Source organism: Protomyctophum parallelum (genome assembly GCF_964188405.1).
Source record: "Protomyctophum parallelum genome assembly, chromosome: 4".
Classification (NCBI taxonomy): Eukaryota; Metazoa; Chordata; class Actinopteri; order Myctophiformes; family Myctophidae; genus Protomyctophum; species Protomyctophum parallelum.
In genome coordinates this window covers 30,206,895-30,220,454 of record NC_139700.1, presented here as the reverse complement: position 1 = coordinate 30,220,454, position 13,560 = coordinate 30,206,895, and the positions used below count along the sequence as shown (strand labels likewise).

General features: G+C 44.5%; 1 protein-coding gene across 2 annotated transcripts in view; it reads right to left on the bottom strand.

The window, feature by feature from the left end:
- LOC310858012 (PDZ domain-containing RING finger protein 4) overlaps window positions 1-13,560 on the bottom strand; it is a 198,843-nt gene that overhangs the window by 21,123 nt on the left and 164,160 nt on the right. For both annotated transcript variants that reach the window (XM_083764058.1, XM_083764059.1), the window contains one exon: window positions 11,658-11,754. In XM_083764058.1, the coding sequence (XP_083620184.1) occupies window positions 11,658-11,754 (97 nt within the window). The remainder of the gene's footprint in view (window positions 1-11,657; window positions 11,755-13,560) is intronic.

Sequence of the window (13,560 nt, the reverse complement as noted above, 5' to 3'; positions counted from 1 at the left end):
GAAGCTCACGTCTTTAATTGACTGTCTCAGAAGCAACGGCGACTTCAAATCCCAGCAGATTCTTTGAATAGGATATGAAGGGAATGGGGGTTGTTGGAATGAGGAAGCTTTGGTAGCGAATAGCAGAACAAAGTGAATTGCAAACATCAGTCACCGGCAGCGACTAATGAACTATCACTCCCACATATTAAAGCAGCACATGTCTCCTGATGCAATGAAGTAGTCATGGAGGTAATCAGAATCATAGTGACTGTAGTGACAATACACTATGATTGCCGGTTTTGCCTTGATTTATACGCGGGTGCGCATCACATCTAACACATAAAATAGCTGATCTACAAGCATTAGATCGGCACACACAGCCAGGGACAAATTAGCCATTTGGCCAGTGGGGCCGTGGCCCAGGGGCCCTTGGCTCTCAGGGACCCTTCGGGGAAATTGGACCATGAGGTACTAGGTTTTGACTAAGTTTGGCTCCTGGGGCCCTTCATTGGCTGTTGATTTTGTTAAATTTAGGTTAAAAAGATTATAAAAGCACGGAAATGTCGCGCACATGCGCGCTATGGGGGCCCTGCGAATATTACCGGCCCAGGGGCCCTCTTAGGGGTTAATCTGTCCCTGCACACAGCCAATTATAAATCAGGCCTTTGATGCGAGTGAGATGCAATTTGAGCGGGAGCACATGATAGAGGATGTCTGTGGTTAATATGCAAATGACTGGGAGTGTCGTAAAGACATCTGTCTAAAGATAAACTAAGCAGATTAACAGCTACACTGAAGGAAAACGAGAAGTATGAAGATCTGGTGCAGCCAGGGCATCATCGTTCTCCTGCTCAATGGGAAGAGCCTCCATTTGCTTGTGACTAATTCATGTATGCATTTGGAGGAACAAGACCTGTGGCTAAATCTTCACAGAAAACGGATGGCTGTGATTACGGCATGTTGGATGGAGCATGCTGTGTGTGTGTGTGTGTGTGTGTGTGTGTGTGTGTGTGTGTGTGTGTGTGTGTGTGTGTGTGTGCGCGCGTGTGTGCGCGTGTGTGCTTGCGTGTGTGTGTGTGCGTGAGTCAGAGAGAGAAGAATATTACACACAAATGGATGAGCCCTGTCCCCGCAGACATGCACGCACAAACACAAACGCACACAAACACACACAGAGATGCTAGTAAATCGCCAACAAGGGAACATGTCTTATAATTGCACGCACACACACACACACACACACACACACACACACACACACACACACCACACACATCTCTCTGGAACGCTGCCTCTTCCCGCCTCGTCTTTTTTCGCTGTTTTCAGGAGAGCTCTCAGCCTCTCCAGTGGGGAGATTGCAGCGTGGCGCACGGATGAGGGCTGACAGTAAATTAATGACTGCGATGGCGTGATTAGGGGGAGACTGCTGCCCACCGCCGAAGCACATTGGATGCTGTCATAATAATCGTGCCTTTGATTACCAGTAATTGAAAAAGCAGTCACAGACACGTGGACGGCTGCCACTGGCAGAGAGAGAGAGAGACAGATCCACTATCTCCCTCTGAGCTTTGGGCACTTTGCTTCTTTAGAACTCTGTGGAACTAATGGAAGGATTCCTTTATAACCTATGGTATTGCTATACAGCTCCCCCTTTGAAAGGTAGTTATGGTGCATGTAGGCAATTTTGTCGTCTTGCCACACTAATTGAAGCCGTGTGCCCCCGTTTATCCGTTGGCCTTTGTTCGTCTTCTCCTACCAAACCACACTGTTTGTACAGATCTCTCCATCACAACACCTACTGCATGCCTGTCCAGACATAACGCACTATGTTGCATTCATGCAACTTACCCAGGGGGCAAACCACCCTTTTTTTAGGAAACCTGCATTTGCCATGACCTCAAAGGTTGTCCACCAGAAATAGTATCTATGACCCCGTAGGATCACAACCTATATGGACAACCCGGTCAATTTTTTGCTGGAAGTCCAATATGGCCGCCGCAATATTGGCCCCTATTAGTTATAATGGGGGGTGAATAGGGCAAATTTTTTAACCAAAACCAAAATCCACGAAACTGCTCAGGTTGATCAATGATATAAATATGAACATATTTTGTATTGAAGGTTTCCATGAAATTCAATATGGCCGCCACAATATGGCCGCCACAATATTAGCACCCAGAAAATAGGTTTGGCTCTAACTTCTGAACCAGATGAGCTAGAAACGCAAAATCAGTGTCTATTTCATGTTTTCTGACCATGAGAGACTCAATGGAATACCTATTTTCATTATTGGGTGTGTCTGGACCCTTATTGTGCATATTTACAAGATGGTGGCTACCCGAAATAGTGCTTTACCATGATTTCTACCATGATTGTTGACTGTTTTGAATATCGTCACCTTATTAAACTAATTGCCTAAGTCATTTTTTGCCAAATTGCTTTTTTGGCCTAAATCACCACCTGGTGATGCTGGCCACCTCTGGTAAAATCACCCGAGCCCTAATGTAAAAGGCCTTCCTGTTACACCCTATTAAAACAATGGCCTATGTCAAGAGGGAGACTTAGGCCATATTATTTTGCCTAAGTCATAATAAAATGTGACTTAGGCCATTTTAACACACCTTTCAAAATGGGAGTGAATGGGACTGAATGGGAGGTACTGTTACTATGGGACTGATATAATGGGAGTGAATGGGACTGAATGGGAGTGAAAGGGAGGTACTGTTACTATGGGACTGATACTATGGGAGTGCATGGGAGGTACTGTTACTATGGGACTGATACTATGGGAGTGAAAGGGAGTACTGTTACTATGGGTAACAGTACCCGGCCAGGAGACAACCCACAGAGCCTAGTCCCTCCATGTGCCAGAAGTGTACCTCCCAGCCTTGGCAGAGTAGTTCTGGAGTAGTTCCAACAGATTGTGTGCCCCTGGTTTTTCCCTAGTGGGACTGATTGAGGGTAGCTACTGGGACGTAAGTCGGGACTTGATCACTCCTGGCTGGGTCGCCTAAGTGATGGGTATGATGTTGAGAGATCCGAAACACCGTTGACCTCAGGATACATCACTGAGGATACGTCCCAGGTGCATCCATGCGATGTTTTTTAGTTATAGTTCTTCTATTTATATAGTGACTCATAGGAATAGACTATGTGACAACCAGGTATAGTCTGGTGACACCGGAGAGACGGGTGACAGCCGGAATGTAGACGGCACCCGGGTGAGCAGTATGGGTTAGTGCCCCAGCCTGTGTCCTCTGTGAGGATGAAGTCCAACAACCCTCGGTGAGGCCTTTGGGAGGGCCATGCAAGCAGCAAGCGGAACCGCAGCACCATGACCCTGCGGAACCATTGCCCAATGCCCACCACTCCTGAATAAACTGTCTGGTGCTGGGACTCGCTCTACTGGGACTCGCTCTACTCCTGGTGAGAGCAGGAGTGGACCTGGTGAGACGTAGGAGGGGCCCGACCAGGAGACAACCCACAGAGCCTAGTCCCTCCATGTGCCAGAAGTGTACCTCCCAGCCCTGGCAGAGTAGTTCTGGAGTAGTTCCAACGGATTGTGTGCCGCTGGTTTTTCCCTAGTGGGACTGATTGAGGGTATAGCTACTGGGACGTAAGTCGGGACTTGATCAACCCCGGCTGGGTCGCCTGAGTGAGGGGTATGATGTTGAGAGACCCGGAACCCCGTTGACCTCAGGATACATCACTGAGGATACGTCCCAGGTGCATCCATGCAACGTTTTTTAGTTATGGGACTGATACTATGGGAGTGCATGGGACTGAATGGGAGGTAGTGTATGGGACTGATACTATGGGACTGAATGGGAGTGAAAGGGAGGTACTGTTAATATATGACTGATACAATGGGAGTGAATGGGAGTTACTGATACTATGGGACTGAATGGGAGTGAAAGGGAGGTACTGTTACTATGGGACTGATACTATGGGAGTGCATGGGAGTGAATGGGAGGTATTGTTACTATGAGACTGATACTATGGGAGTGAATGGGAGGGAATGTAACTGAATGGGAGGTACTGTTACTATGGGACTGACACGATGGGAGTGAATGGGACTGAATGGGAGTGAATGGGGTGTACTGTTATTATGTGACTGAATGGGAGTGAATAAAAGTGAATGGGAGTGAATGGGGGAGTGAATGGGACTGAATCGGAGTGAATGGGAGGTACTGTTACTATGGGACTGTCACTCCCATTCACTCCCATTCAGAGTGAATGGGACTGAATGGGACTGAATGGGAGATTCAGAGTGAAAGGGAGTGAATGGTAGGTACTGTTACTATGGGACTGTCACTCCCATTCACTCCCATTCAGAGTGAATGGGACTGAATGGGAGTGAGGGAGTGAATGGGAGGTACTGTTACTATGGGACTGTCACTCCCATTCAGTCCCATTCAATCCCATAGTATCAGTCCCATAGTAAAGTAATCTCTAAGATACATTGTTTTGGTCTCTGATTTTATCTGAAATCATTCCTACAACTCTACATAGGATCTGAGGGGAAATGACAATATGCAAGGTCAAATATATATGTCCCTTCTGTGTCATAAATCTTAGCCAATGGATTAATATTGCTTGTGTTTGCTAAAACAGTCAACAAGCATGGTAGAAATCATGGTAAAGCACTATTTCGGGTAGCCACCATCTTGTAAATATGCACAATAAGGGTCCAGACACACCCAATAATGAAAATGGGTATTCCATTGAGTCTCTCATGGTCAGAAAACATGAAATAGACACCGAGTTTGCGTTTCTAGCTCATCTGGTTGAGAAGTTAGAGCCAAACCTATTTTCTGGGTGCCAATATTGTGGCGGCCATATTGTGGCGGCCATATTGAAATTCATGGAAACTTTCAATACAAAAAATGTTCATATTTATATCATTGATCAACCTGAGAAGTTTCGTGGATTTTGGTTTTGGTTTAAAATTTTGCCCTATTCACCCCCCATTATAACTAATAGGGGCCAATATTGCGGCGGCCATATTGGACTTCCAGCAAAAAATTTACCGGGTTGTCCATATAGGTTGTGATCCTACGGGGTCATAGATACTATTTCTGGTGGACAACCTTTGAGGTCATGGCAAATGCAGGTCAACCCCCTTTGCCCCCTGGGTAACTGTCATAATTACTGTACAGTTTGCATTTGTATGAAATACCATGTTATTGCGCAACATTTCACGGTGAAGCAAAATACATCACAATTCCACACACACACACACACACACACACACACACACACACACACACAGCAGTACAGTACGGTACAGTACGGTACAGTACAGCACATTCTGCTACAGTACAGTACAGTACAGCACAGTACAGTACAGTACAGTACAGTACAGTACAGTACAGTACAGTACAGTACAGTACAGTACAGTACAGTACAGTACAGTACAGTACAGTACAGTATGGCACAGTATTGTACAGTACAGTATGGTACAGTACAGTACAGTACAGTACAGTACAGTACAGTACAGTATGGTACGGTACAGTATGGTACGGTACAGCCTGGTACAGTACAGCCTGCTACAGTACAGCATGGCAGAGTACACTGACCACCTGGATGGCATGGTGTGGTGCTAGACTCTAGAGTGAGACCGGCCAAATGCCGGTCGAATTCTAGTTTATTCAATAGAGCCCAACACCGAAGAGTGATAGTTTGGGCCTGCCTGCCTCAGCCATTGTGTAATAGCAATTAAATCTAGACTTAAAACCCATCTTTTTTCCCTACATTATGGTTCCCCCTAGTTTCACTGAAATCACTATATTCACCGTGCTTTACATGGTCTTCTTTATCTCAAGTTCAGTCTTACATGTTTCTATGGCTTTTTGTGAATATTGTTCTTATTGCTTATTGCCGTCCTGCTTGGTCCCGCCTTATCACTGCTTGCAGCTATATTGTTATTGGAATTGAACTTCATTATAAAACCACTTTTTGCCCCCTCTGGCCAAGATTCAAATCCCATCAGATGTGTATTTTATGGCCTACTTTATCTCCCTCTCGGCTAGCCTCTGCTTTTCCAATAAATGAAATGTGAAGTGTACATTGTGTTTTATAAAGACCCTCTCAAGCCGAACTTCGAGGTATGAAGACGCATAACATTTTTCTTGGAAATTCATAGCAATGCGTTCTTCTTTTTCCAACGTCGATTTGAAGGTAAAGAATCTCCATTCAGTGCGGAATTGGAGATTGGCAAATAACACTCAGCACTATTTCTTTAGGGCCACATGCGTATGGTTCAACAATAAAATAAAATCTGCACACCGGAATGCTACTCCCATCGGTGAATTTTGTATTAGGTATACTGTATCCTTCCCTCAGACCTATTATATAGGGCAGACACAGACAGCTTCTATTCAGTGTGTGATGAGCCCCACACATGTGGCTTTTTCAGCCAATCAATCAGTCCTGACAATGACACATTGAACACCCGGTCCCAATGCATTATTGCAATATTAGTTACATACAATAAATAGGCTACAGTACAATATAACGCAATATTTTGGCCAGTATTTTTTGGAGCCACGCTATAGCCACTCCAAAAAAGACACTTTGGAACAAGAGATACCCTATGGCAAGGAAAGACCATAGAGTTATAATCTAGAGACTGGACAGCCCAGCCCCCACTGTTCATGGGAGAGACTCCACCCACTCTTTGGAAACAACTCAGAGGACAGAGGATGTCCGTGTACAGTACACAGGAACAAAGTGAACCTGTTGCATACATCAGAGAACCATACATATATACTACATCCACATAAAAACCTTTGGTAAGAGACTATAATTGTGCTCTTACAAAAAAAACGGTCTGATGTCATACTCCTCATTAAGCCCTTTTGGAGCTAGCGTCTGTAATGTTAATGTATGAATCCAAAGAAATTCCCATCTTTCTCGTTGGTCATAGTTTCAAACTTGCTTTGGGTGTGTGTAATCTGTGGGAAGTATGTGTCTCTGATGTCTTGGTATATTGGTTAGGAAGCGTAGCTCTGTTTCCACCACATTTTGTGTGCAGTGGGAGCATAGTCTGTCTTCCCTTGGGAGCGGGGTCTGTCTGTGGCGGCCTTTCTCTCTTGCAAGGCTGTTTTCACTGTACCTAGTCAATGCTTTCCTAAGTTTTGGGTCGTTTACCGTGCTCAGGTATTCAGCCAATGTATATTCTCTTTTTAGTGATAGATAGCAAGTTCACTAAAGCATTTCGGGGTGACCTTAACACCTTGGCTAGACAGTCGGAACTTACAGTATAAATGAATAAAACGTTATGATAATCTGTATGGTAGAGTATGTTACAATACTAGCAGATCTGCAGTGGTTTGAGGTATCCCATACTCTGAAATGTAGTGCAAGCATTAGTGCAATATCTCCCCTGGCCAAGCAGGGATTGCCTCTGGCTTGAGAAGGGTATACATTTCTGATGTGTCCGTGTTTGAATCTCAGGTAGGACATAAAAGCTCCAGAATCCAGCTTTAACACAAGGTTTTAAAAAAAGAACAAAATCAAAATATGTACAATTTTATGTACAATCAATACTTTGATGGCATTCCTCTTCCTAGGGCGTCAGCTATAGTGATTGCCTCTGTATAGCTACTAACAAAAGGAAGCATCAATGTCCTTGCGTATTAGAGAGGTAAATTAGATTTAGACGTTTCCTCTCTGATGTGATGGCAGGCTTCTTTTTATCTGACTGAGGTAATTAAAATAAAAGTGTCTCTCTCCGACCCCCTCCCTTCCTCCTCTCTCTCTCTCTCTCTCTCTCTCTCTCTCTCTCTCTCTCTCTCTCTCTCTCTCTCTCTCTCTCTCTCTCTCTCTCTCTCTCTCTCTCTCTCTCTCTCTCTCTCTCTCTCTCTCTCTCTCTCTCTCTCTCTCTCTCTCTCTCTCTCTCTCTCTCTCTCTCTCTCTCTCTCTCTCTCTCTCTCTCTCTCGCTCTTATCCCCTCTCTGTTTTTCTTGCCCTACCTCTATCTCCCACACTCTCTCCCCCCTCTCTCTTACTTTCTCCCTATCCCTCTCCCTCTCTCTCTCCTCCCAGTGTGTGCGTGCGTGCATGCATGCGTGTCTGTCTGTCTGTGGTTAATGAATGGAATATTAAATATGGAGTATAATTTTTATTATATTTTTTTGGAGTGTATGAGAGTCGGTCTACTTTCTCTTTGCTTTGCCCCCCCCCTCTCTCACCTCCCTCTCTCTCTCTGTCCCTCCTCCCCCCCTCTCTCTCTCTCTCTCTCCTCCCTTTCTCTCTCCCCCTTCCCCCCCCCACCCCTCTCTCCCTCCTCCCCCCCCTCTCTCTCCCCCTTCCCCTAGGCACAGTGCACTGAAGTTTTTTAATTCCCCCCCTCTCCCCCCCCCCCCTCTCCCCCTCCTCCCCCCTCTCTCTCTCTCTCTCTCTCGCCCCTCAACCCCCCCCCCCCTCCCTCCCCCCCCTCCCCCTCTCTCTCTCTGTGCAGTGAGTAAGAGCCTGGGCAGAGAGCGGCATTGAGCACTCGCCTACTACATCTTCCTCGGAGGACGTTCTTATTGACATTCGATAAGTGGGGTTGCATTAGTGCGGAATCTACTTCCCCAAGCATGAAATAAGAAGTGGTACAAGCCTAAACACAGGCACAAGCACAAGCACAAACATAATAGGATTTGTTAATAGAAATCAGGCATAAAGAGGATTGGAGGGCTTAATATATTATATGTTGACGCTGGGGCCTCGGCGGCAACACAAGTGGATGCACACATCTCCTATGGAGGTGTAAAAATAACTCTGAGCCCAGTCGGTGGAAGCAATTTCAGACACATCCAAATCAAACAAATGTAGGGTGGGGGTGTGGTGGGGGCGGGGGCAATGATCATGCATCAGATCAGGCAGAGGTCCTGGTCTACTCTGCTCCGCAATGACTTGGAAATGAAGAATATTAGGATAGAAGTCTCTGGGTCGAGACGGCCCGCTATGCAACTGAGAGTCTGTTTATCACCTCCTGTCACACAGCTACTAGCACATCTGTGTGTGTGTGTGTGTGTGTGTGTGTGGGTGTGTGTGTGTGTGTGTGTGTGTGTGTGTGTGTGTGTGCGTGCGTGTGCGTGCGAGCGTGCGTACATGTGTAGACGTGTCGAGACGTGTGTATGTGGTGTCTATATACACCACATGCACGTGTATCTGTATGTGCATACTGCATACAGTGTGTGTGTGTGTGTGTGTGTGTGTGTGTGTGTGCATGCGGATGTGAGGGAGAGTGCCACGCTTAGGCAATCCAGGAACCCATCGGCAAAAAAAACACTTGGAGCAAATCGCCCAAAACAGCTGATCTACAAGCATAAATGACAAGTGTAGATTGGAGATCCATAAGTGGTGACTCAACAAAAATAAAGTAACTTGTATCGGTACTCGGTATCGGCAAGTACTACAAATGAAGTACTTGTACTCGGTCTGAAACAAATGGTATCGGGACAACTCTACACGAGATATTACACTTTGGATGATTGTGTGGTTGACTCCATCTGTGTGTGTCTTTGTGTGCTAAGGACGTCTCGTTTCTGTCTGCGTCTGTGTATCTGTGTGTCTGTGTAAAGGACGTCTCGTTTCTGTCTGTGTGTCTGTGTGTCTATGTGTCTGTGTGTCTGTTTGTCAAAATCATCTATCAAGCTAATCTCAGCGCCATGCAGTCTCTGCACCTCCATTACTTCAGCTCCAGTGAAGACGGTATCAGAAATATGCTGCTGTCGATCTCAACACGCCGTCTTTCACTTTGTTCCACACCAACACCTCTGTTCCTCGTATACAACCGATGGCGGTGGAGGAAGTACGGGGATGTTGTGTAAAAGTATCAATTCCACAATGTAGAAATGTGCTTGCGTAGTACAAAGTACAAACGTTTTGGCATCAAAACTTAATTAACCCATTTAGACCAGAGGCCGATTCTAAAGAAATTGCTTCTAAATCCTAACAGTTTTCTGAAATTTTCTGAAATTTTCAAGTTAAAGGACCCCCAGAATTTGTAATCTGAAAATATGTTTTTCCAGGAACACCCCAGAAGTGAAGATTTGAGTTAAAAACGTTCGCTCTGAAAGAATATATATTCAAAGATTTGCGCCACATTTTCATGATTTTTCAGAAATAGCAGATGTACAAGCTCGTAGTGGCATAGTGCACTTGTAGATTTTATATTTTTCAATAGCTAAAGTATAACATATGCTTCAATTTTAAAACATCAATCAGTCTGATTATTAGAAAACATGCATTAACCACTTCAGCCTTATATACTGTATACTTTGGCTATATGAAAATAGCAGATCTACAAGCGCACAATGTGACCCAGGGTCACATCCACGTATTCACAGCATTCATGTATTACCTGCTGCCCCTTTATTAGAGTGCTAACATACGTTTTACAATATACCTGCTCAATTATAAGCGCTAAGTGGTGAGCTTAGTTATCTGTCATTTTTGTATAGTCTGCTGTAGAGTAGACTATACTGTATGAAAGTACTGTCTACTCTATGGGCTATATCTTACCCCTTTTCCCTAAATTGCTATTTTGGTCACACACATTTGGGAAGACGATAGTGGAGTTTAAAACCACCCGTAATTTATACCCGTAAGCCGTGCCAAATTAGTTTGGTAGAGCGGCACACGCTGCGCGCCTGCATGGAGATGTCTTTGGAGTAAGGCTGCGTCATCTCTCCTTATTCTCCTATACGCATCTCTTTGTAATTTTCCTATAATCAGCAGAAGTGAGTGCCTACCACTTCCTTGTGTCCATTGTGTTTTATAATTGTATAGTCAAAGACGTTATTTGGCTTGTGCCAGGCATTGTGCGGCGTGCGCGATTCCAATCCAATTGATTTAATCCAATTGTCCGACCTTTCCTTTTCGCTTGATACCGTTTCGTAGAGACGGCCTATACGCACGATCTATATACCAAATGAAAGCCCGAATTTCGTAGTCTCTGAATTAAAAAAAAATAGTTGTGACTCAATGAAAAGACGAGTGTTCTTGGCTCTGTGCGGGGTGGAGAAAAAGAACGCCCCTTCCACAATGCTAAATTCCCAAATTGTGGCTTTAGAATGCTCGGACGAAAATTGAGCCCTATACTGTTTGTCTGTATGTCTGGAAGTATGTACAGTCTACTACTGTACAGTATATATACTGTACTGCCTAGATTCAATGCTCGGCTGCACATCACCAGACACGAAAGACAATTCCTCATATGAATTCTGAGCAAAGGCACATGGATAAACAAATGCAGAGGTGTCGTCATCACCAGGGGGAGTGTCAAAGGTCTTGAGGATTTTCCAAGATATGTGTCTGTTCATCTGTCACTGCTGTGCCCTTGGGGATTGTGTGGGGACTGGGGAGTAAATTAGTGCCGGGCTCTTGGACTGATTGGTAAACAGAGTGTTTTATAAGCATATGTTGTTGGAGTATAGGGTGGGGTGGCATGCCTGTGTGCGTGCGTGCATGCGTGCGCGCATGTGCGTGCGTGCGTGCGCGCATGTGCGTGCGTGCGTGCGCGCATGTGCGTGCCCAAAATATGTAAGCACTTGTATTGTAGCTGCACCACCATATAGTTACTTATGATGATTACAGGCAGGGTTCAAACTGCTGGGGGTGAAGCAAAGTCCATGCTTCTGATCTACAAGCTCACGACACATTGTAGATAGGCTTCTTACCTCATATTCAAACTCCTCTGTCCTCTCTCCATCGGCTGGCAGAGGTGAAAGGTAGTCAGTCCCTTCATAGAATTCCTGTTCCTGCAGAGAGTGACAGCTGTCAGCGGAGAGGAAATAGCAGGGAGAGAGAGAGAGAGAGAGAGAGAATGTGAGGATACAAAGAATAATATAAGTGGTGGGGGGGGTGGAGACATCGAGAGAAGAGCTCTCCTTTGCTATGGCGAAGCTAGAGAGTTCTCCCTCATTCTCTTTCACATAATATGCATTGAATACCTTGAAGTGACAGGATGCCAAGTCTGGAAGAAAGGATTTGTCAAGGGCTTTCACTACCAGTAGAATGGCATGTGATAAAAGTACAGCCTTTCGTTAATCCCAAACACAGTCATTTAATTTGCTTCCTGCTCTTGACTGACAACCCCCCACACGTCGTATGGTGTAACTCTATTATGTTGCACTCACTCACAGAACAAAACAACGTTGAATGGGAACCGCTGCAGCAAGATGAGCGACTTGAAAGCCACACAAGATACTAATCAAGGCTTACAATAAAACATCATCATCCAACTCTCTGTCTGGAAAAGGCAGACTACCCGCCACTGTAAGATCAACAGGGCCCGTCTCAAAAAATGATCTCCTGGGCAAAGGACCAGACCAGTAAATGTCAGAATGCTTTATACTCTGATTCTACTGTACAATATTATATATTGAAACATCTCTGGCGGTGCGCGCGTGGAATACAATTACAAAGGTTTACAATCCACCCTGAAAAATAAGAAACATTTGTTATATCTATAAAACCTAGCAATATATTGGCTTGTGCACCTGATCTCCGATGAAGAGAGGGAAATGGGGGTTTTATGGGTCACATTGATTACATTTGGGATGAGCCCGGGGCTGCAAGTAGCCAGCGAGCTAGCATTGCACTGTGTTGCCTAGTTTTTTATTAGCCCATTCACTTTAATCACCTTGTAAACCTTCCATGAAACAAAATGGATATACCAAGCAGCTGCAATTATTACAAGCAGGCCCTGTGGGGAATCTATACAGCTATACTGAAAGACAGACAGAGGGTTAGGTCGGGTCATGCATGAAATACCTGGGCCTATAAAAAACAGCATTTAATAAATGTGTGGTTACACCTTATCATGGGTGTTTATCAGCGGACAATGGCCATATTTGTTTTCAATAATGTAGATAAAACACTAAATTGAAATCGGATCCCTCGATGGCTGTATGAGGTCTCTGGTGGACTGTAAATGTATACTTGATCATATTTAAACCCATCAATTCATCATACATGAGCTGCTATTGGAATTGCACTGACCTGATTAAGATCCTGTGAGGATCAAAACGTTGTCTACTCAATGAAGTGATCCTTTGCCTTGAAGACGGTGTGCAGGCTCAACCTCTTTAAATATGAGTTTCTTTGGCCTAGCACCCACTGTCTGTCGATGTGCGTTTAATTAGGTTTAGCTTTGATGTTATTGGAATTAATCATACATCTGTCTGTTATCTTCCACACGCTGTAATAAAAGCCCACTGCATAGTTAATGTTTCAATTTCCCAAGAGAAGAAACCTAGATATGCTAAACTTTGTCTTGTTCGCTTGTTTTCTGCTCCTGTGAGATTAATAGTATGAACAAAACTCCAAGCAAAGGGAAGTAATAAACCCCAGATTTCTTTGTTGTTTTCCCAAGAAGAACATTCTATTTGCTGCTGCCTTTTATTGAGGTTTTTGATTTAAAATAATTTATTTAAGCTTATTCTTATTTTATTCCACTCTAGCCGGTATTCAAATTTTAATTCAAATGACATTTGAGTGTATCAAATGCAATTTGATACACTCTAAAGTGTAACGTCTTGTCTCAGAGCTTTTTAGATGCTTTCATGTCTTGTTTCAGGA